Consider the following 17215-nt stretch of genomic DNA (forward strand, 5'->3'; position numbering starts at 1 on the left):
TAATCTCGGGCACAGAACTATCGGGAGCAGTAAGAACAGTATAAATAAACAAAAAAGTAAACTGTTATTAAGGTTTTGATAGAATATAGCGTATGCTTGTCAGAAAATTCGTCCTTACAATGATGGTAGAACTCACTATTTATAGCTACACCTAGGGAACAATGTCATAGGATCAATCCCCTCTTAAATGATAATTATGAGGGCCATTGAAGAATGTGTAACAGTGGGCAATAACTGTCATATTCTCCGTCACTGATCATGCACTTAATGCTATTGGATATTTTTCATTGAATGCTATCGGATGTCATGCGTTTATTTTGCCTATATGAACGCTATTCTCTTTGAGGACAAGCGAGATCATTACCTTCAGATTTGATTGTCTTCTGTCTTCGGCTCCACGTATCTTTCTCATGTGATCATAAAATATGAACATATTTTGCCTCATACAGGGACCAAACCGAAATTAGGTCTTTAGGATAAATACATAGCATAATAATTATTTTACATGAGTGTCTAACAATAATAAAAAACTACGTTTGCTGACGTGAAAAGCCGCCTTGGCATTTTAGCTGGCTTTTAGTGAGAGTTAATGGATTTTCTAACTAGATTTATTTTCTCAGTAACTAGCCATATAAAGTTGAGTGATTTTAAAGCGACAAAGGTTATTTTAGTGACTTTTATAATATTAAAAAAATCATAACTAGAATAACTACTTGAAAAAATAATTTATTCAATTTTTTAGGGATATTGGCCAGTAAGTGAATCTAAAAGAGAAGAGAAAAGACGACTAAAGAACAAGCACCAAGTTAGTTTAGACGTAACATAAGCACACAACCTTAAGAAGCATAAAAGTAAATAACCAAACAGGTGAGCACAATCTTTTTGTGCAGATAAAACATTGAACGCATTTTTCAGTAAAGATTCTATAACTTTTATACTGAATTCCCAAAAGAAACTACGGAAGCTAAGAATTGGCATTTAGTTTTCTAGCATTTCTGAAGAAGTTTTCACATGAAATACCTGCAAGATAACTTCTTTACAGAAGAAATTCAAAAGATCGAAGACAAATCTTTGAGAGCTGGAACCCGAGCCAAACTTTCAGTATACTGAAAGGCACAAACATGATTAAAGCGTAAAGTATCACCTATTTCACCAGGCAACTCACGGACTACTTTAGCAGTTTTAAGCACTAAGTTGTAGGCGATCACCTTCCCACTGAATCTTCTTCTTTCTCTTCTCGAATCACAGACAAAATGGAAAATGCATATTGTGTGCCATATGATGTCTGATTAACTATCGCAGGAAATGCTGAAATTAACCGAGCAAGATGAACACGATACTTTACTGACCACTTCCAGGTATTTTTGTCTAATTCAAGCACATTGAATTTCTTGGCATATAGGCTCTGAACCTGAATAAGATGCAAATGGCCACCCCATTCCCCAAAATACCTAATCTTTTCTCTACATTGTCCCTGAGGCCTTGGTGGCATATCTTTCCTTACGACTTCCTCTGAATTAGCATCAAAGTAAATGGAGGAGTTTTCACCAATCCAATGAATTGCACCATTCCAAAACACTCCACTCTCAAATCGCATATCATAGGGTGGAGAGAAACGACAACAAGATCTCCATGACTCACTCCCTGGCACATACACACTCACTTCAACATCCAACCAATAGGAACCCAAACACTTAATACACAAAGCTTTGTAATAAGGTGGTTCTGAAGGATCAAATATCAGATTATAATAGACATTACTATAATACTTGTCATAGGGGCTCGGCAATGGACACCACTCTTTATTTGCAGGATTGTAAACAATACCAAGTTTGATATTTCCTGCTTCAGTTTTTATCACGCACATTAAAAGGCCATTGCAAGATTGCATAACCTTAACTTGCATAACCTCAATTGCATCTCCTTTTTTTAAAGCAATTGGGTCAAGGAGCGGAAGAGGAGGGAGGCTAGTTACATTATCAGAAAGAGGAAGGGATTCAACTTTTTGGAGATTGGTTAGGCAATTGTAAGAGTAGATCCCAGACGGGGTTAGAGTATTAGAAAATGCAAGAGTACGACTATGACTGAGCCTAAATTGCATACTGGTAATGATTGAGAACCAAAGTTTGCATACTGGACTGAACCTGATGAGAGATCTTGCAGGCAAATGGAGTAGAATTTCAGATAAAAGATCAGCATTTCCAGCGATGATATCCACCGTTACAATAACAGCAAGTCTTTTATCTATGTGGCTCTCCGCCATTATCAGTCCAGGAATAAAACAATGAATCAGTTTTCAAACTCAAACAGACCTGATAGATACAAGTATGACAAAAAATTAGCAAACAAGATAAGTTATTCTAGACTGAATAAGACTTTAATTTAAAATTTACTTGCAACCTAAGGTTGTAGCTCAAACGATCATCACCTATAATATCAATAAGCAGGACGAACCTGAACAAGCCAAATGCTAAAAATGACATTACTACTAGGCTAATATGAAACTTTGCAGCACTTGATTGTGAGAGTTTTTTTTTTTTTTTTTTTGGGGGGGGGGGGGGCGGGGGGCGGGGGGCGTATGCCACTTCAAGCAAAGACAACACTAACAAACCCAGTGAAACCCCATAAGTGGGATATGCAGAGGGTAGTGCATGTTGATTGCCAAAATTTGTCCCACATCGGTGGAGGACACAATAGGATGGAAATTTTCCCCTATAAAAGGAGGCCTAATGTTTAGTATTTAAAATACACTTCTCATTTGTCTTCTTATCTTCTTAAGACATTTGTATCTTCTCTCTTTAGTATTATTTTACTTCTATTTTTGGAGTGGAATAAAATATTGGTTGTGTCCGAGGAATTAGGCAAAATTAGCCGAACCTCATAAATTCTGGTGTTCCTTTTATTGTTGCTTTATTGTCTTATTTATTATTTGGTGGCTGTCATAATTTTTGGTATAGTAGTTGTGACTCATACACACTATATATATTTGGCTTCCGCAACAATTGGTATCAGAGCTAAGGTACTGTCTAAGTATGCTCTGTGGTTGCAGCATAGTCTGATCTTCCACATCAGAAAAGATTTATCTTGGTAACTGAGTCAAGGTTCTGTCTGAGTATGCTCTGTGGTTACAGCTTAGTCTGATCTTTCACACCAGAAAGGAAACAATCTTGATTTGTGTCGTCAGCTATTAAATAATATTTGTGTCAAATATGAGAGACAATAAACAAGAAGAATCTACATCAAGTGTCAACAATACGTCATCATTGACATCTTCGCTTATGACAAGAATTGTGTCAAATGCGAAATTTGCGGTAGAAATTTTTGACGGGTCAGGACATTTTGGGATGTGGCAAGGCGAGGTTCTAGATGTCCTTTTTCAACAAGGGCTAGATCTTGCCATTGAACAAAAAAGACCAATTGTTATTGGAGAAGAAGATTGGAGAATTATCAACCGTATTGCTTGCGGTACCATTCGATCCTACCTTGCTAGAGAGCAGAAAAATCCATACACAAATGAAACTTCTGCAAGTAAATTATGGAAAGCACTGGAGGATAAATTTTTGAAGAAAAACAGTTAAATAAATTGCACATGAAGAAGAGACTGTTTCACTTCACCTATGTTCCTGGTACCACGATGAATGAACATATCACCAGTTTTAATAAGTTGGTCACAAATTTGCAAAATATGGATACAACTTTTGATGATGGTGACTTGGCCTTAATGTTGTTGGGGTCACTTCTTGATGAGTACGAGCACCTTGAAACTATTCTACTCCATGGGAATGACGAAATTTCTCTCAGAGAAGTTTGTTTGGCTTTGTACAGCTATGAACAAAGAAAGGGAGAAAAACAGAAGGGCGGAGAAGGAGAAGCCCTGGTTGTGAGGGGTCGTCCTCAAAATCAAACGAGGACAAAGAAAGGAAGATCCAAGTCAAGATCTAGACGCATCAAAGATGAATGTGCCTTTTGTCAAGAAAAAGGGCACTGGAAGAAAGATTGTCCGAAATTGAAGAATAAGGGCAAACATAACAATGGAAAGGTCATTATGGATTCAAATGTAGCTGATTGTGATGATTCAAACTTTTCATTAGTTACAACAGAGCCATCAACATCATCAAACATATGGTTGATGGACTCGGCTTGTAGCTATCATATGTGTCCCAACAGGGACTGGTTCGTGGATTTTCAAGAAGGAGAATATGGAGTCGTCCACACAGCGGATAACAGCCCTACCTCATATGGCATTGGTTCAATTCGATTAAGGAACCATGATGGAATGATCAGAACATTAACAGATGTTCAATATGTACCGGGTTTGAAGAAAAATCTCATCTTTGTGAGAGCCTTAGAATCAAAAAGGTTCAAAATCATTGCAGAAAATGGAGTGATGAGAGTATGCTCTAATGCACTAGTGGTAATGAAGGCCAATTGGAAGAACAATAACATGTACTGTTACCGCGGTAGTACAATTATTGGGACAGTGACAGTGACAGTAACATCCAGTGACGAAAAAGAGGCAGAAGCAACTAGGCTATGACACATGCGCTTGGGACATGCTGGAGGAAAATCCTTGAAAACTCTATCAGATCAAGGATTGTTAAAAGGAGTAAAGGCTCACAACTTGGAGTTTTGCGAACATTGTGTCAAAGGGAAACAGACAAGGGTTAAATTTGGTACAGCGATCCATAATACTAAAGGCATTTTGGATTATGTACACTCTGATGTTTGGGGTCCTTCCAAAACACCTTCATTAGGTGGGAAGCACTATTTTGTAACCTTTGTTGATGGTTTTTCCCGAAGAGTATGGGTGTATACAATGAAGAGCAAAGATGAAGTGTTGGAAATTTTTCTCAAATGGAAAATGATGGTGGAGAATCAAATAAGCAGGAGGATCAAGTGTATTCGCACAGACAATGGAGGTGAATACAAAAATGATCATTTTAATAAGGTCTGTGAAAATGATGGCATCGTCCGACACTTCCCTATCAGACATACACCACAACAGAATGGAGTGGCAGAACGTATGAACCGAACCTTGCTGGAGAAGGTACGATGTATGTTGTCCAATGCTGGCTTGACCAAAGAATTTTGGGCTGAGGCAGTTACATATGCATATCACCTCATTAATCGTCTACCATCTGCTGCTATTGCCAGCAAGACACTATTTGAAAAATGGTATGGAAAGCCTGTTGTAGATTATGACTCTTTGCACGTATTTGGCTCAACTGCATATTATCATGTAACAGAGTCAAAATTGGAGCCAAGGGCAAAGAAGGCTATTTTTATGGGGATTACTTCTGGAGTCAAAGGATATCGCTTATGGTGTTCTACGACAAAGAAAGTAATATTCAGCAGGGATGTTACATTTGATGAATCTACTATGGTAAATAAGGTAACAGAAGATACCAAACAAAATGAGGGTTCTTCTAAGCAGGTGGAGTTTGAGGGAAAATTTATTTTTCCTACACAAGAAGTAAAGGAGAAAACAAATGAAGATTATCATCTGGAAGAAGAGTCAGTAGAGAGGGAGATTCCAACTCAGGAACCTCAATAACAACTTGAATCAATTGCAACTAGCAGGCCAAAAAGGACAATAACAAAACTTGTTCATCTTATAGAAACGATTGCTTGTGCCGCCTCAATTGTAGCTGATGATGTTCTTACCACTTATAAAGATGCAGTCCAAAGTTCAGAAGAAGATAAGTGGAGGATTGCCATGAATGATGAAATACAGTCCCTTCATCAGAATCATACATGGAGATTGGCCAATCTCCCAAAGGGAAAGAAAGCAATTGGGTACAAATGGGCATTTGCAAAGAAAGAAGGATTTCCTAACCAAGAAGATATTCGCTACAAAGCAAGATTGGTGGTCAAAGGATATGCTCAAAATAAGGGAATTGATTACAATGAAGTGTTTTCTCCCGTTGTAAAACATTCCTCCATTAGAATTATGTTAGCTTTGGTAGCACAGTTGAATTTGGAACTAGTTCAGATGGACGTAAAAATTGCGTTTTTACATGAAAACTTAGAGGAGGAAATCTACATGACTCAGCCAGAAGGATTCAAAATTGCTGAAAAAGAAAATATGGTATGCAAACTTGAAAAATTATTGTACGGATTGAAACAATCTTCTAGACAATGGTACAAGCGATTTGACAAGTTTATGTTACGGCAAGGGTACAAGAGAAGCAAAACAATCATTGTGTGTATTTGTGCAAGCTTAAAAATTGTTCCTTTATATATCTTCTCCTATATGTTGATAGCTTCCAAGAATTCAGAAGAAATTGATAAGTTGAAGATTCAACTGAAGAAGAAGTTCGAGATGAAGGATCTGGGTGAGGCAAAGAAAATTCTTGACATGGAGATAATAAGAGATAGACGTTCAAAGAAACTATGTTTATCTCAGAAAGAATATTTGAAAAGAGTAGTACAACGTTTTGGTATAGATGAAAAGACCAAGTCAATTAGTACTCCATTTGCTCCCCATTTTAAACTAAGTACTACTATGTCGCCAAAAGATGAAGCTGAACATAAGTATATGTCAAAGGTACCATTAGCAAATGTTGTTGGTAGCTTGATGTATGCAATGGTCTGTACGAGACCTGACATTTCACAAGCTGTTAGAGTTATTAGCAGATATATGCGTAATCCAGGAAAGGAGCATTGGCAAGCTATGAAGTGGATTCTACGGTATATTCATAATACTGTAAATGTTAGGTTAGTTTTTGAGCAAGAAGGCAATTAGTCTGTAATTGGATATTATGACTCAGATTTTGCGGGTGATCTGGACAAACGAAGATCAACTACTGGTCATGTGTTTACTTTTGCAAAGGCACCACTTAGTTGAAAGTCTACTTTGCAGTCAACAGTTGCTTTGTCTACAACAGAGGCAGAGTACATGGCTATTACAGAGGCTGTGAAAAAGGCGATTTGGCTTCAGGGATTGCTAAAAGAGCTTGGTATTGGACACAAAAGTATCACAATTTTTTGTGATAGTCAAAGTGTTATTCAATTAGCGAAGAACCAAGTTTATCATGCAAGGACGAAGCACATTGATGTTCGGTATCATTTCGTACGAGAAATCATAGAAGAAGGTGGAGTCACGGTGAAGAAAATTCATACTACGGAGAATCCTGCTGATATGCTGACAAAGGTGGTGACTGCGGTCAAGTTTCAACATTGTTTGGATTTGATCAACATTGTTGAACACTGAAGATTGAAGATGAAGACACAACCAAAATTTGTTATTGAGAGAAAATTGAAGATGTGGAATTTTGCCAAGGTGGAGATTTGTTGATTGCCAAAATTTGTCCCACATCGGTGGAGGACACAATAGGGTGGAAATTTTTCCCTATAAAAGGAGGCCTAATGTTTAGGATTTAAAATACACTTTCATTTGCCTTCTTATCTTCTTAAGGCATTTGTATATGCTCTCTTTAGTAGTATTTCACTTGTATTTTTGGAGTGGAATAAAATATTGGTTGTGTCCGAGGAAGTAGGCAAAATTGGCCGAACCTCGTAAATTCTGGTGTTCCTTTTATTGTTGCTTTATTGTCTTATTTATTATTTGGTGGCTGTCATAATTTTTGGTATAGTAGTTGTGACTCATTCACACTATATACATTTGGCTTCCGCAATAGTGCATACATAGACTTTACCCCCTATAATGGGAAGATAGAGGTTGTTTACGACAAACCTTCGGTTCAAGAAAAGTGAAAAGAAGCAGTGGCAACAAGCAGTAAGAACAGCAAGATACTAAGAAAACCGAATCGAAAAAACAACCGGTAGTAATAGCAATCTAAGAATCCACTTCAAGCAAAGAATCAATGAGAAATGACTAAAGATTAGAGCTGGACTGAAATACTGCAATACAATTTTATCAAAATAATAGTAGCATATTTGTCAGATGCTAGCATTCACACATTCTGAATAGATATGTCTGGTATCACAAAAATAAATGTTTGCTTACCTTAAATTGTTGAATTCATTTTCTTCTTCAACCAAAAGGGGAAATATGACCTCATTCACTTATAATCATTTTTCATTTACAAGTATCCCTTCTCTTGCTTTAACCAACATTTCCACAACAATGTCAATCTTTAAAGTAAATAAAAAAATCATGAAGACCCTATGATCACTAATCTATCATGCCTTGTACGATTATCAAAAGTCACTTGTTTTTGTACTTAAACCACAACAACAACAACTAGGACTCGGTTCCAGACAAATTGGGTCGGACTTATAACTCCTCATTGACCACAATACAGGGAAGATGTAATTCATGGAAAATTATACTCCTATCAACTACACCCATTATTTCAAATAATAAAAAGACCATTTTTTTTAATATCAAAAGACATCATTTTTGGTGCCTTTGATGAAACAAATAAGGGAAAATAGGATAAACCCAGTAAGATTTAGCACTATAATGTTACACAGCACAAGGAAAAGATTTGAATAAATGAACACACTACTTCTACTCATTGAATACACAGAGAAAAGGGATTTAGCACACACCCATTATAGCAAATAATAGAAAGACTGTTTTTTTCTTTAAAAAAATGACATCTTTTTCATACACATTTAGCAATTGATGAATAAAATGAAAAGGAAATTGGATAAACCCAGAAAGATTAAGCATTATAATGATAAACAGAGAAGGAAAAGAATTGAGTAAATAAACAGACTACTCTTACCGTTGGAGAAAAACAGAAAAAAGCCAGCAAATTCTCCAAATTCAATCCATTGATAACAACAAGAATTGGGGCCTCTATGCTTGTAGTTTTTATGCTTTTTTTACCGAATAAAAGGGAAACCAACGGCGAAGTGGGAAGATGGGGTCGTGAAAATAAATTGAGGGTTTATGTTTACTCTCAATTGAAATTTCTTGATTTGAGCTTTATGGAAAAGGCGCGTAAATTTTCACTCTTCGCGGTCATTTACATACACATTTTTATTATTGATGGCCACTTTTTTTTTAATATAGAATAAAATAACGCATAACTTGTACTTTTCTTTTCTAAAGTTCTTGTCCTCCTCTTGATGAATGAACAATAAGTTGCATTGTTCGTGTAGGTTATACCAATTTTAAAAGTTTATAAAAAAACCCAATGTTATATACTGATGTGTTATTTTAATTATTGTAAATCATTATTTTATAAAGTTCATTAACTTTTGTAATATGTTGTGTTTACTTGAATTTGAGTATGTTTATAGAGGTTAAGTACGCGTTTGGCCATGAATTCCAAAATAAATTTTCAAATTTGAAATTTCACTAAAATTTGAATTGAAGATGATATTGTGTTTGGTTATAATTTTTGCAACATATTTGAATATCTTTTTTTGCAAAACCATGAAATATAATTTATACCCCACAACTTGTAAAAAATATCAAATCGTCCCAATTTAATTATACTACTTGAAATAAACAATCAAAGATGCTATTGTTTAGCAACATGGTAGTCGTCACAAGAAAAGGGTTCATTATCAGTTGTAGTAGCTTCATTTGATAGTCGAGGGAAAATACGTGGGTAGTTGTAGGTTAATAATTGATGGGGTCATTTTATAAATTTTAAAAGTATAGGGTAAATTTATAAAATTAAAAAATAGTGAAAATGCATTTTCAATTGAAAAACTTGTAAGAACTAGTTTTTCAAATTTGAAAATTCATTTTCAAGTGAAATTGGAAAAATTGATAAGATATGGATAACCAAACATTGTTTTCAAATTTTTTGGTTTGGAAAAAAACAAAAAATTTGTATGTCCAATCGGGCTCTAAGCCATATGTATTGATAGTCTAAAAATATCTTGCACAACCGCATCACTTAAAAGATACTAATGGCATATAATAGCATTAATATATAACTCAAAAAATGTTAAATAACATGTTAGTCCATCCATCCTAAATTATAGGGTGGTGTTTGACTGAGCACAAAATTTTGAGAAAAAAATAAAAACTTTTATAATTTGTTAATCTAAAATAAGGCAGTAGCTACATTTTAATGTTAAATTATTAGTGGTTAATATAGAAAAGTGTCATGGTTTTGTGTTTACGAAAAGTTATGACTTGTTTAGATCATAAATTTTAAAATTTCTTACTCTCTTCTCTCAATTTATGTGATATTATTTCCTTTTTAGTAGTAACAATTTAATTTTAAAATATTTATTTTACCTTAAATAGATGATTTATAGCAACATAAATATATATGACTATCATAAGTTTCAAAAGTTTTATTTCTTTTTAAACCCTGTTCCAATCAAACATCATCATATGAATTGAGATAAAATAAAAAATTTAAAAAAAATCTTAAACTACGTGAAAATTTACCACTATAACATACACGAGTAATGCAACTTATTGTCCACTATCAAGAACTTAAGCAAAGTGAAATTAAAAAGTGGGGGATTTGAATCATGCCCCAGAAAAGTGAAAAAAATTCAATTTTGCAATGAAATATCCTAAGAATGTTTTCTCACTTTTAGGGATAGATTACATGGGTATGCTATTGTTATTTTCTCACTTTTCTCATGTAGGTTTCCAAAAAATCAATGTTATGGGAATAATAATATATCTGGATGAGCTTCTAAATTTTACTTATGTTGAGAAATGCTTCTTGTCAAAATTCAAAAGTACTTTTCAAAAAAAATATTTTTAAAAAATAGTAATTTATATTTGGCTATTCAATTTGAAAAGCACTTTTCCAAAAATTTAAGCCGCACTTCTACTTGGTCAAAGATTCCAAAAGTGTTTATGGATCTAGGTGGAAGAAACTCCTTATATAGGTGATTTTGTGTAAAAGATCCCTACACTTTCTATTAACTACCTACATAACCTTTGGTAGATCTAGGTGGAAGAAGGGGTTGAAAAATTATATAATGCTAAAACGATTTGTTTTGGTTATATATTGTTAAATCCTCTAAACATAAAGGGAAAATTCTAGTGAAGACACAAAGGGAGTTCAAAATTAACTTAAGGTCACAAGCTCAAATTCCAAGTGTAACAATCCATATTTTTATTAATGTCCTTCTATAAATATCTCACTCCTCCTCTGTTAACATAACTTGGGAGTTCGGAGCCAATCAGCAGAAGAAGCCAGCTTTTTTTAGTTTTTGGATTCTCATTGCACAAAGTATCCTCCATTCCCGCAGGTTCGGGAAAGGGTCGCACCCCAAAAGGTGTGATATAGACAGCCTAACATAATGCAAGCATTAGTGGCTAATGACAAAACCAGACTCCCTTCAAACATGAGACTAGTTTAAGGAAATTTATATTTATAAAAGAAAATTAAAACTTAGAGATGCAGCGAACAAGGCAGTGGAATGACAAAACCAGACTACCAAACAACCAAAGAGTAGCAGATAGTTGCCCACAAAATATATTGTGACAATACTGAAGTAGGAAGATGAAAATCGAATTCTATTACTGAAATGATAAAATGATAGTAAAAAAAACGAAAGCTAAGAACTGATATTAAGGTTTTCAAGCATCTTTGAAGAAGTCTTCACATGAAGTACCTAAGAGATAACCTTTTCCAGAAGAAACTCAAAAGAGGAAAGATAAGTCCTTGAAAGCTGCTGTTACGAGCACTATTTTGGACGAATAGTCCAATCTTTAACTGGAATCAAACTTTCAGCATACTGATAAGCACAAACATGATTAAAACGTAAAGTATCACCTATTTCACCAGGCAACTCGCGGACTACTTTAGCAGTTTTAAGCACTAAGTTGTAGGCGACCACCTTTCCGGGAATAGTTAGCAGAAGGACTGAATCTTCTTCACTCTCTCCTCGAATCACAGACAAAATGGAAAATGCATATTGTGCGCCATATGATGTCTGCTTAACTATCTCAGGAAATGCTGAAATTAACCGAGCAAGATGAACACGATACTTTACTGACCACTTCCAGGTATTTTTGTCTAATTCAAGCACATTGAATTTCTTGGCATATAGGCTCTGAACCTGAATAAGATGCAAATGCCCACCCCATTCCCCAAAATACCTAACCTTTTCGCTACAATATCCCTGAGGTCTTGGTGGCATATTTTTCACAACGACTTCCTCTGATTTAGCATCAAAGTAAACGGAGGAGTATTCACCAGTCCAGTGAATTCCACCATTCCAAAAGACTCCACTATCAAAGCGCATACCATAAGGTGGAGAGAAACGACAACAAGATCTCCATGACTTATTACCTGGCACATACACACTCACTTCATAATCTGAAGTGCCAAAAAAGTGACCCTTAAAAGTAGTACCCAAACGCTTAATACACAAAGCTTTGTAATAGGGTGGTTCTGAAGGATCAAATATCAAACTATATCCATAAACCACTTCATAATACATGACATAGGGGTTCGGCAATTTATGATACTCATTCTTTGCAGGATTGTAAACGATACCAAGTTTGAGTTCAGATACTTCAGTTTTGGTGGAGATCACACACATCAACAAGCCATTGCAAGACTGTGTAACCTTGATCCCATCTCCTATATTTGCAGCCACTTCAAGGAATTGAAGAGGAGGGAGGCTAGTTACATTATCTGTGAGTGGAAGGGATTCAACTTTTTGGAGATTGGTTAGGCAATTGTAAAAGTAGATCCCAGATGGGGTTGGAGCACTAGAAAACGCAAGAGTACGACAATGACTAACCCTAAATTGCATACTGCTAATGATTGAGAACCAAAGTTTGCATACTAGACTGAACTTGATGAGAGATCTTGCAGGCAAACGGAGTAGAATTTCAGATAAAAGGTCAACATTTCCAGTGATGACATCCACCGCTGCAGTAACAACAAGTCTTTTATCTATGTGGCTCTCCTCCATTGTCAGTCTACGAACAAAACAATGAATCAGTTTTCAAACTCGAACAGACCTGATAGATACAGGCATGGCAAACAATTAGCAAATATGATATGCTATTCTAGACTGAATAAGACTTGGATTTAAAATTTACTTGCAGCCTAAAGCTGTAGCTCAAACGATCATCACCTATAATACTAATAAGCAGGAAGAACCTGAACAAGCCAAATGCGTAAATGATGTCACTACTAGGCTAAATATGAAACGTTGCAGCACTTGATGTTGAGGGTTTGGAGGGGGGTTCCAATTCAAGCAAAGAATCAACAAGAAATGACTAAAGATTAGAGCATATTTTTCAGATGCTAGCAATCATGCATTTTGGATGTGTCTGGTATCACAAACAATAGTATTTGCTTACCTTGGATTGTTGAAATCATTTTCTTCTTCCACCAAAAGGGGAAATATGACCTCACTCCTGAGTTACTTATTGGCAAAAGTCAATTTCATTTACAAGCATCTCAACTTCTCTTGCTTTAACCAACATTTCGACAGAATTGTTAAACTTTAAGATAAATAAAAAAATCATAAAGACCCTATGATCAGTACTCTATCACAGGGGCAGACCTACATATAGGGTAGAGGGGTTACCTAAACTCGTTAGCCTCAGCAAAAACATATATATATATATATATATATCTGAAATAGCCCAAGCCCATTTCAGAGAACAACTTACCAAAGTACCATAGATACTAGCACAGGAAATGTACCTAGAAAAAGAGTATATAGAATAGATCAAGAAACAGAAATAGAAAATGTAAAACCATCGGGAAAAAGAATGCCTATAAAAAAACCTATAAAACTACAGGAAGGAGGAAGTAAGGGTAAAATATTAAATATAGCGGCTTATGATCCACAAATGTGGAACTCAGTAATAGACCTATGGAAAGGAATAGTAGTAGCAGACTTTATAAAAACTTATAATGACACAGACGCAGAAACAATGTATAAATATATGGAGACCTTGTAGCTTTGGTTGAGTGTATGGCTAAACTCTTTCTACATGCTTGGAGGCCTCTGTCGAAAATTGACAGCTGCATCTTTAATGTTTTTGTTTCACTTTATTGATTCCAGCCATAATTTATACTTAATAATCAATTGGTTTACTTTTTAGAATTCATTAATACTTAGTCGCCAACTTAATTTTTTTTATTCGTTTTGAAGCCTCTCCCTTAAAATAAAAAAGGCCCAAAGTGTAGCCCCTCTCTCCACAAGTAGAAAAATATGAACTCTTCTCCCTCCCTTCAACAATGACTTTAGACAAAGCAGCAACATTTGCCGACTTCGACAACAGCGACTGAGAGTTTGTAATTCGATGATAAGTTATCATAATTGTTACGTTTGCAAAAAGTTGCACACTAAACTTTGTCACTACTAATTGGCATATGTAAAGATATTAGTGTCCCGTCCTACTTAAATCCTAGGTCCACCTCTACTCTATCATGCCTTGTACAATTAACATATGTCACCTATTTTGTACTTAACAACGGCAACTAGGCTTCCGTTCCAAACAAGTTGGATCAGCCTTATAGATCTTCACTGACCACATTACTCCATTTAAATACAACACTTTTCAGGGAATACATAAATTCTTGGAAAATTATATCACCTACACCTTTATTTCAAATAATGAAGGAACATTTTTTTTATATAAAAAGACATCTTTTTGGTGCCTTTGATGAAGCAAATAAGGGAAAATAGGATAAACCTAGAAAGATTTAACACTATAATGTTACACAGTACAAGGAAAATAAATATAAAAAAAAAAAAAAACATTCTTACCGTTTGAGAAGAAACAGAAAAAGGCCAGCAAATGCAACAAGAATTCTCCAAATTCAGTCCACTGATAACAACAAGAATTGGGGATTCTATGCTTGTAGTGGCAGTTTTTATGCTTTTTTTACCGAATAAAATTAAGGGAAACCAACGGCGAAGTGGGAATATGGGGCCGTGAAAGAGTAAATATATGGAAAATAAATTAAGGGTTTATGTTTACTTTCAATTAAAATTTCTTGAGTTGAGTTTTACGAAAAAGGCGCGAAAATTTTCACTCTTCGCGGTCATTATAAATACACATTTTTATTTATATATAGAAAATACACTACAATAAAAAGAAACAAATAATGCATAACTTGTGTAGTATTTTCTTTTCTAAAGTTCTTGTCCTCCTCTAGATAAATGAACAATAAGTTGCATTGTTCGTGTAGGCTATACCAATTTTTATACTTTAAAAAAAATAATCAATGTCAAATACTGATATGTTATTTTAATTATTATTGTAAATCATTATTTTATAAAGTTCATTAACTATTATATATGCACAATCATATTATTTACAAGATATTTACTAATTGCTTGTAATAACTTTAATTAAATAACCTAAAAAATGTTAAATAACTTGTTATTCCCTCCATCCCAAATTATCTTATGGTGTTTGTCTTGGCACAAAATTAAGAAAGAAATAAAAACAATTATAACTTGTGATATAAAATAAGATATAAATATTTGTATGGCTACACATCATCTCATAAGGGTAGTATAAGCATTTTAAAGTTGAATTGTTAGTATTAAATATAAAAAAGTATTAATTTTTTGTGTTTATAAATGCTATGACTTATTTCCGCTCATAAATTTTAAAATTTCTTACTCTCCATCCAAATTTATGTGACACTCTTCTATTTTTAGTAGTACCGACTAACTTTAAAATATTTATTTTACTCTTAATGAGGTGATGAATATTGTGGTCCGTTTGATAAATATTGCAGAGAACAAAGAATTCGTCACCAGAAAACTCCACTCAAAACACCTCAATTGAATGATTTGGTAGAGAGGATGAACAGAACTCGAGTAGAGAGAGTTAGATACTTGCTTTCAGAGATTAAATTTCCAAATACTTTTTGGTTGGAAGCACTTAATGTTGTTGCTTATGTTATTAATTTGTCTCCTATTATTGCCTTGGATAGTGATGTTCCAAATAAGGTTTGGTTTGCCAAAGATATTTCTTATGATTACTTGAGAGTTTTTGGATTGTAAACCTCGTGTGCATGTTCCTAAAGATAAAATCAAATAAAGACAAGGAAACACCAAAGTTTATGATAAAGTAGTAAGTACTCATCCATTTTGACTAAAAATCGCGAGTTCAAGCACTGATTATAGAGTTGCTTTTAGTAACAAATATTTGACCTCATAAAGTGAAACTATCCCGCATGAATTCAAATTAGTCGTGCCCCAAAGTGGGGCACGGGAGACCAAAAAAAAATTTCCAAAACATTTCTAAATCCTCTTTGTTTACTCACTCTCTTTCGCTAGATGATAAAAGACTTGTTCGTGGAAAGGCGAATGCAGACAACCTTTTCTTCTTGTTAGAGAGGCTACACATTTTTCCAGAATTCCTTGTACAAAATAAATAAATAAATAAATAAATAAATAAATAAAACTTATAAGCACACATTCCTTGTCATAATTAACATGAGATGCATGAATTTCATCAAAAATTTAAGAAGAACAGATACAAAAAAATGCAAGAAAAATAACATTAAATGTCTTTTTCTTCAAGAGTATTAACAATGGAACCCCACAACAGCATGTTAGTTGTCTTTAATCCACATGCACCGTTTCTTTCGTCACCTCAACAAAAAATTTGAAAATTTTCATTTTTTTTTTCGTTTTTGGTTTGTTTTAAGAATGAATTCCAGTCTACAATCTTGTCAGAAACATAGGATTCTTATCCTATATTTATCCAATGTTCGCATATTAATAGTATATACATTAAAATCTACTAGTATATAGTACTTTTTTGAAGTGGTAGGTCATAAAAAAGGCAACAAACAGCAAAATATTTCTAAAATTGTAGACTTATTACTTATTTGTTTAACTTACCAGTTATACTACTAGCTCTTCTATTATTTACTTTATAACTACGAAATCAGCGAAGTATACCTGAAGATCATTTTTATTTAACTATGTGATCAACTCGTCTAATTGTTACGAGATTACACCACTTTTATTTATCTGATTAGATCATTTTTTTTAATTGGACAAACATGTGAATTCTTTTTGATGACGGGTGCCAATGATGAGAGTTTAATTCCTGCTTACTCTGATAACATATTAATTTATGTGACAAGATGTTATTAGTTAACGTCTAGAAAGTCTCCATCCAATAATTTTCCGAGTGCGTCATCACATCTTTTAGAGATTTTATTCTATGAGGAAGAAAAATAGATAAAAATAAACGAAGGACTTGAATTTTTCTTTTTAATAATTATTCAATTGTTGAGTTCAGTTTTATTATTATTATTTTCTCAACCCTTTACTTATTCATCGTTTACTGTCCAAAGTATCGGCTGTTAGAAAG

The 17215-nt window shown here is 34.3% G+C and overlaps 2 protein-coding genes across 4 annotated transcripts; both read right to left on the bottom strand.

The window, feature by feature from the left end:
* Nucleotides 1-863: 863 nt before the first annotated feature.
* LOC104219675 (F-box protein At5g07610-like) lies at nt 864-8907 on the bottom strand. Its single transcript, XM_009770378.2, has 2 exons — nt 8697-8907; nt 864-2312 (listed from the first exon to the last, which is right to left on the bottom strand). Exon 2 carries the CDS (start codon nt 2261-2263, stop codon nt 1205-1207), a length of 1059 nt encoding a protein of 352 aa, XP_009768680.1. The 5' UTR covers nt 2264-2312; nt 8697-8907; the 3' UTR covers nt 864-1204.
* Nucleotides 8908-11398: 2491 nt separating this feature from the next.
* LOC104219676 (F-box protein At5g07610-like) lies at nt 11399-14800 on the bottom strand. Of its 3 annotated transcripts, none has more exons than XM_009770382.2 (3): nt 14641-14800; nt 13535-13568; nt 11399-12832 (listed from the first exon to the last, which is right to left on the bottom strand). In XM_009770382.2, exon 3 carries the CDS (start codon nt 12823-12825, stop codon nt 11587-11589), a length of 1239 nt encoding a protein of 412 aa, XP_009768684.1. In that variant the 5' UTR covers nt 12826-12832; nt 13535-13568; nt 14641-14800; the 3' UTR covers nt 11399-11586. The 3 variants fall into 3 exon arrangements, with proteins under 3 accessions (XP_009768684.1, XP_009768681.1, XP_009768683.1); XM_009770379.2 differs by having other exon boundaries at nt 13220-13568; XM_009770381.2 differs by lacking the exon at nt 13535-13568.
* Between the last annotated feature and the right edge of the window lie 2415 nt (nt 14801-17215).

This window comes from Nicotiana sylvestris, chromosome 5 (assembly GCF_000393655.2).
Source record: "Nicotiana sylvestris chromosome 5, ASM39365v2, whole genome shotgun sequence".
NCBI classification, from domain to species: Eukaryota; Viridiplantae; Streptophyta; class Magnoliopsida; order Solanales; family Solanaceae; genus Nicotiana; species Nicotiana sylvestris.

Excerpts from the sequence above, each read along its gene's own strand:
- LOC104219675 (XM_009770378.2), bottom strand. The coding sequence starts at position 2,263 with ATGGCGGAGAGCCACATAGATAAAAGACTTGCTGTTATTGTAACGGTG.
- LOC104219676 (XM_009770381.2), bottom strand. The coding sequence starts at position 12,825 with ATGGAGGAGAGCCACATAGATAAAAGACTTGTTGTTACTGCAGCGGTG.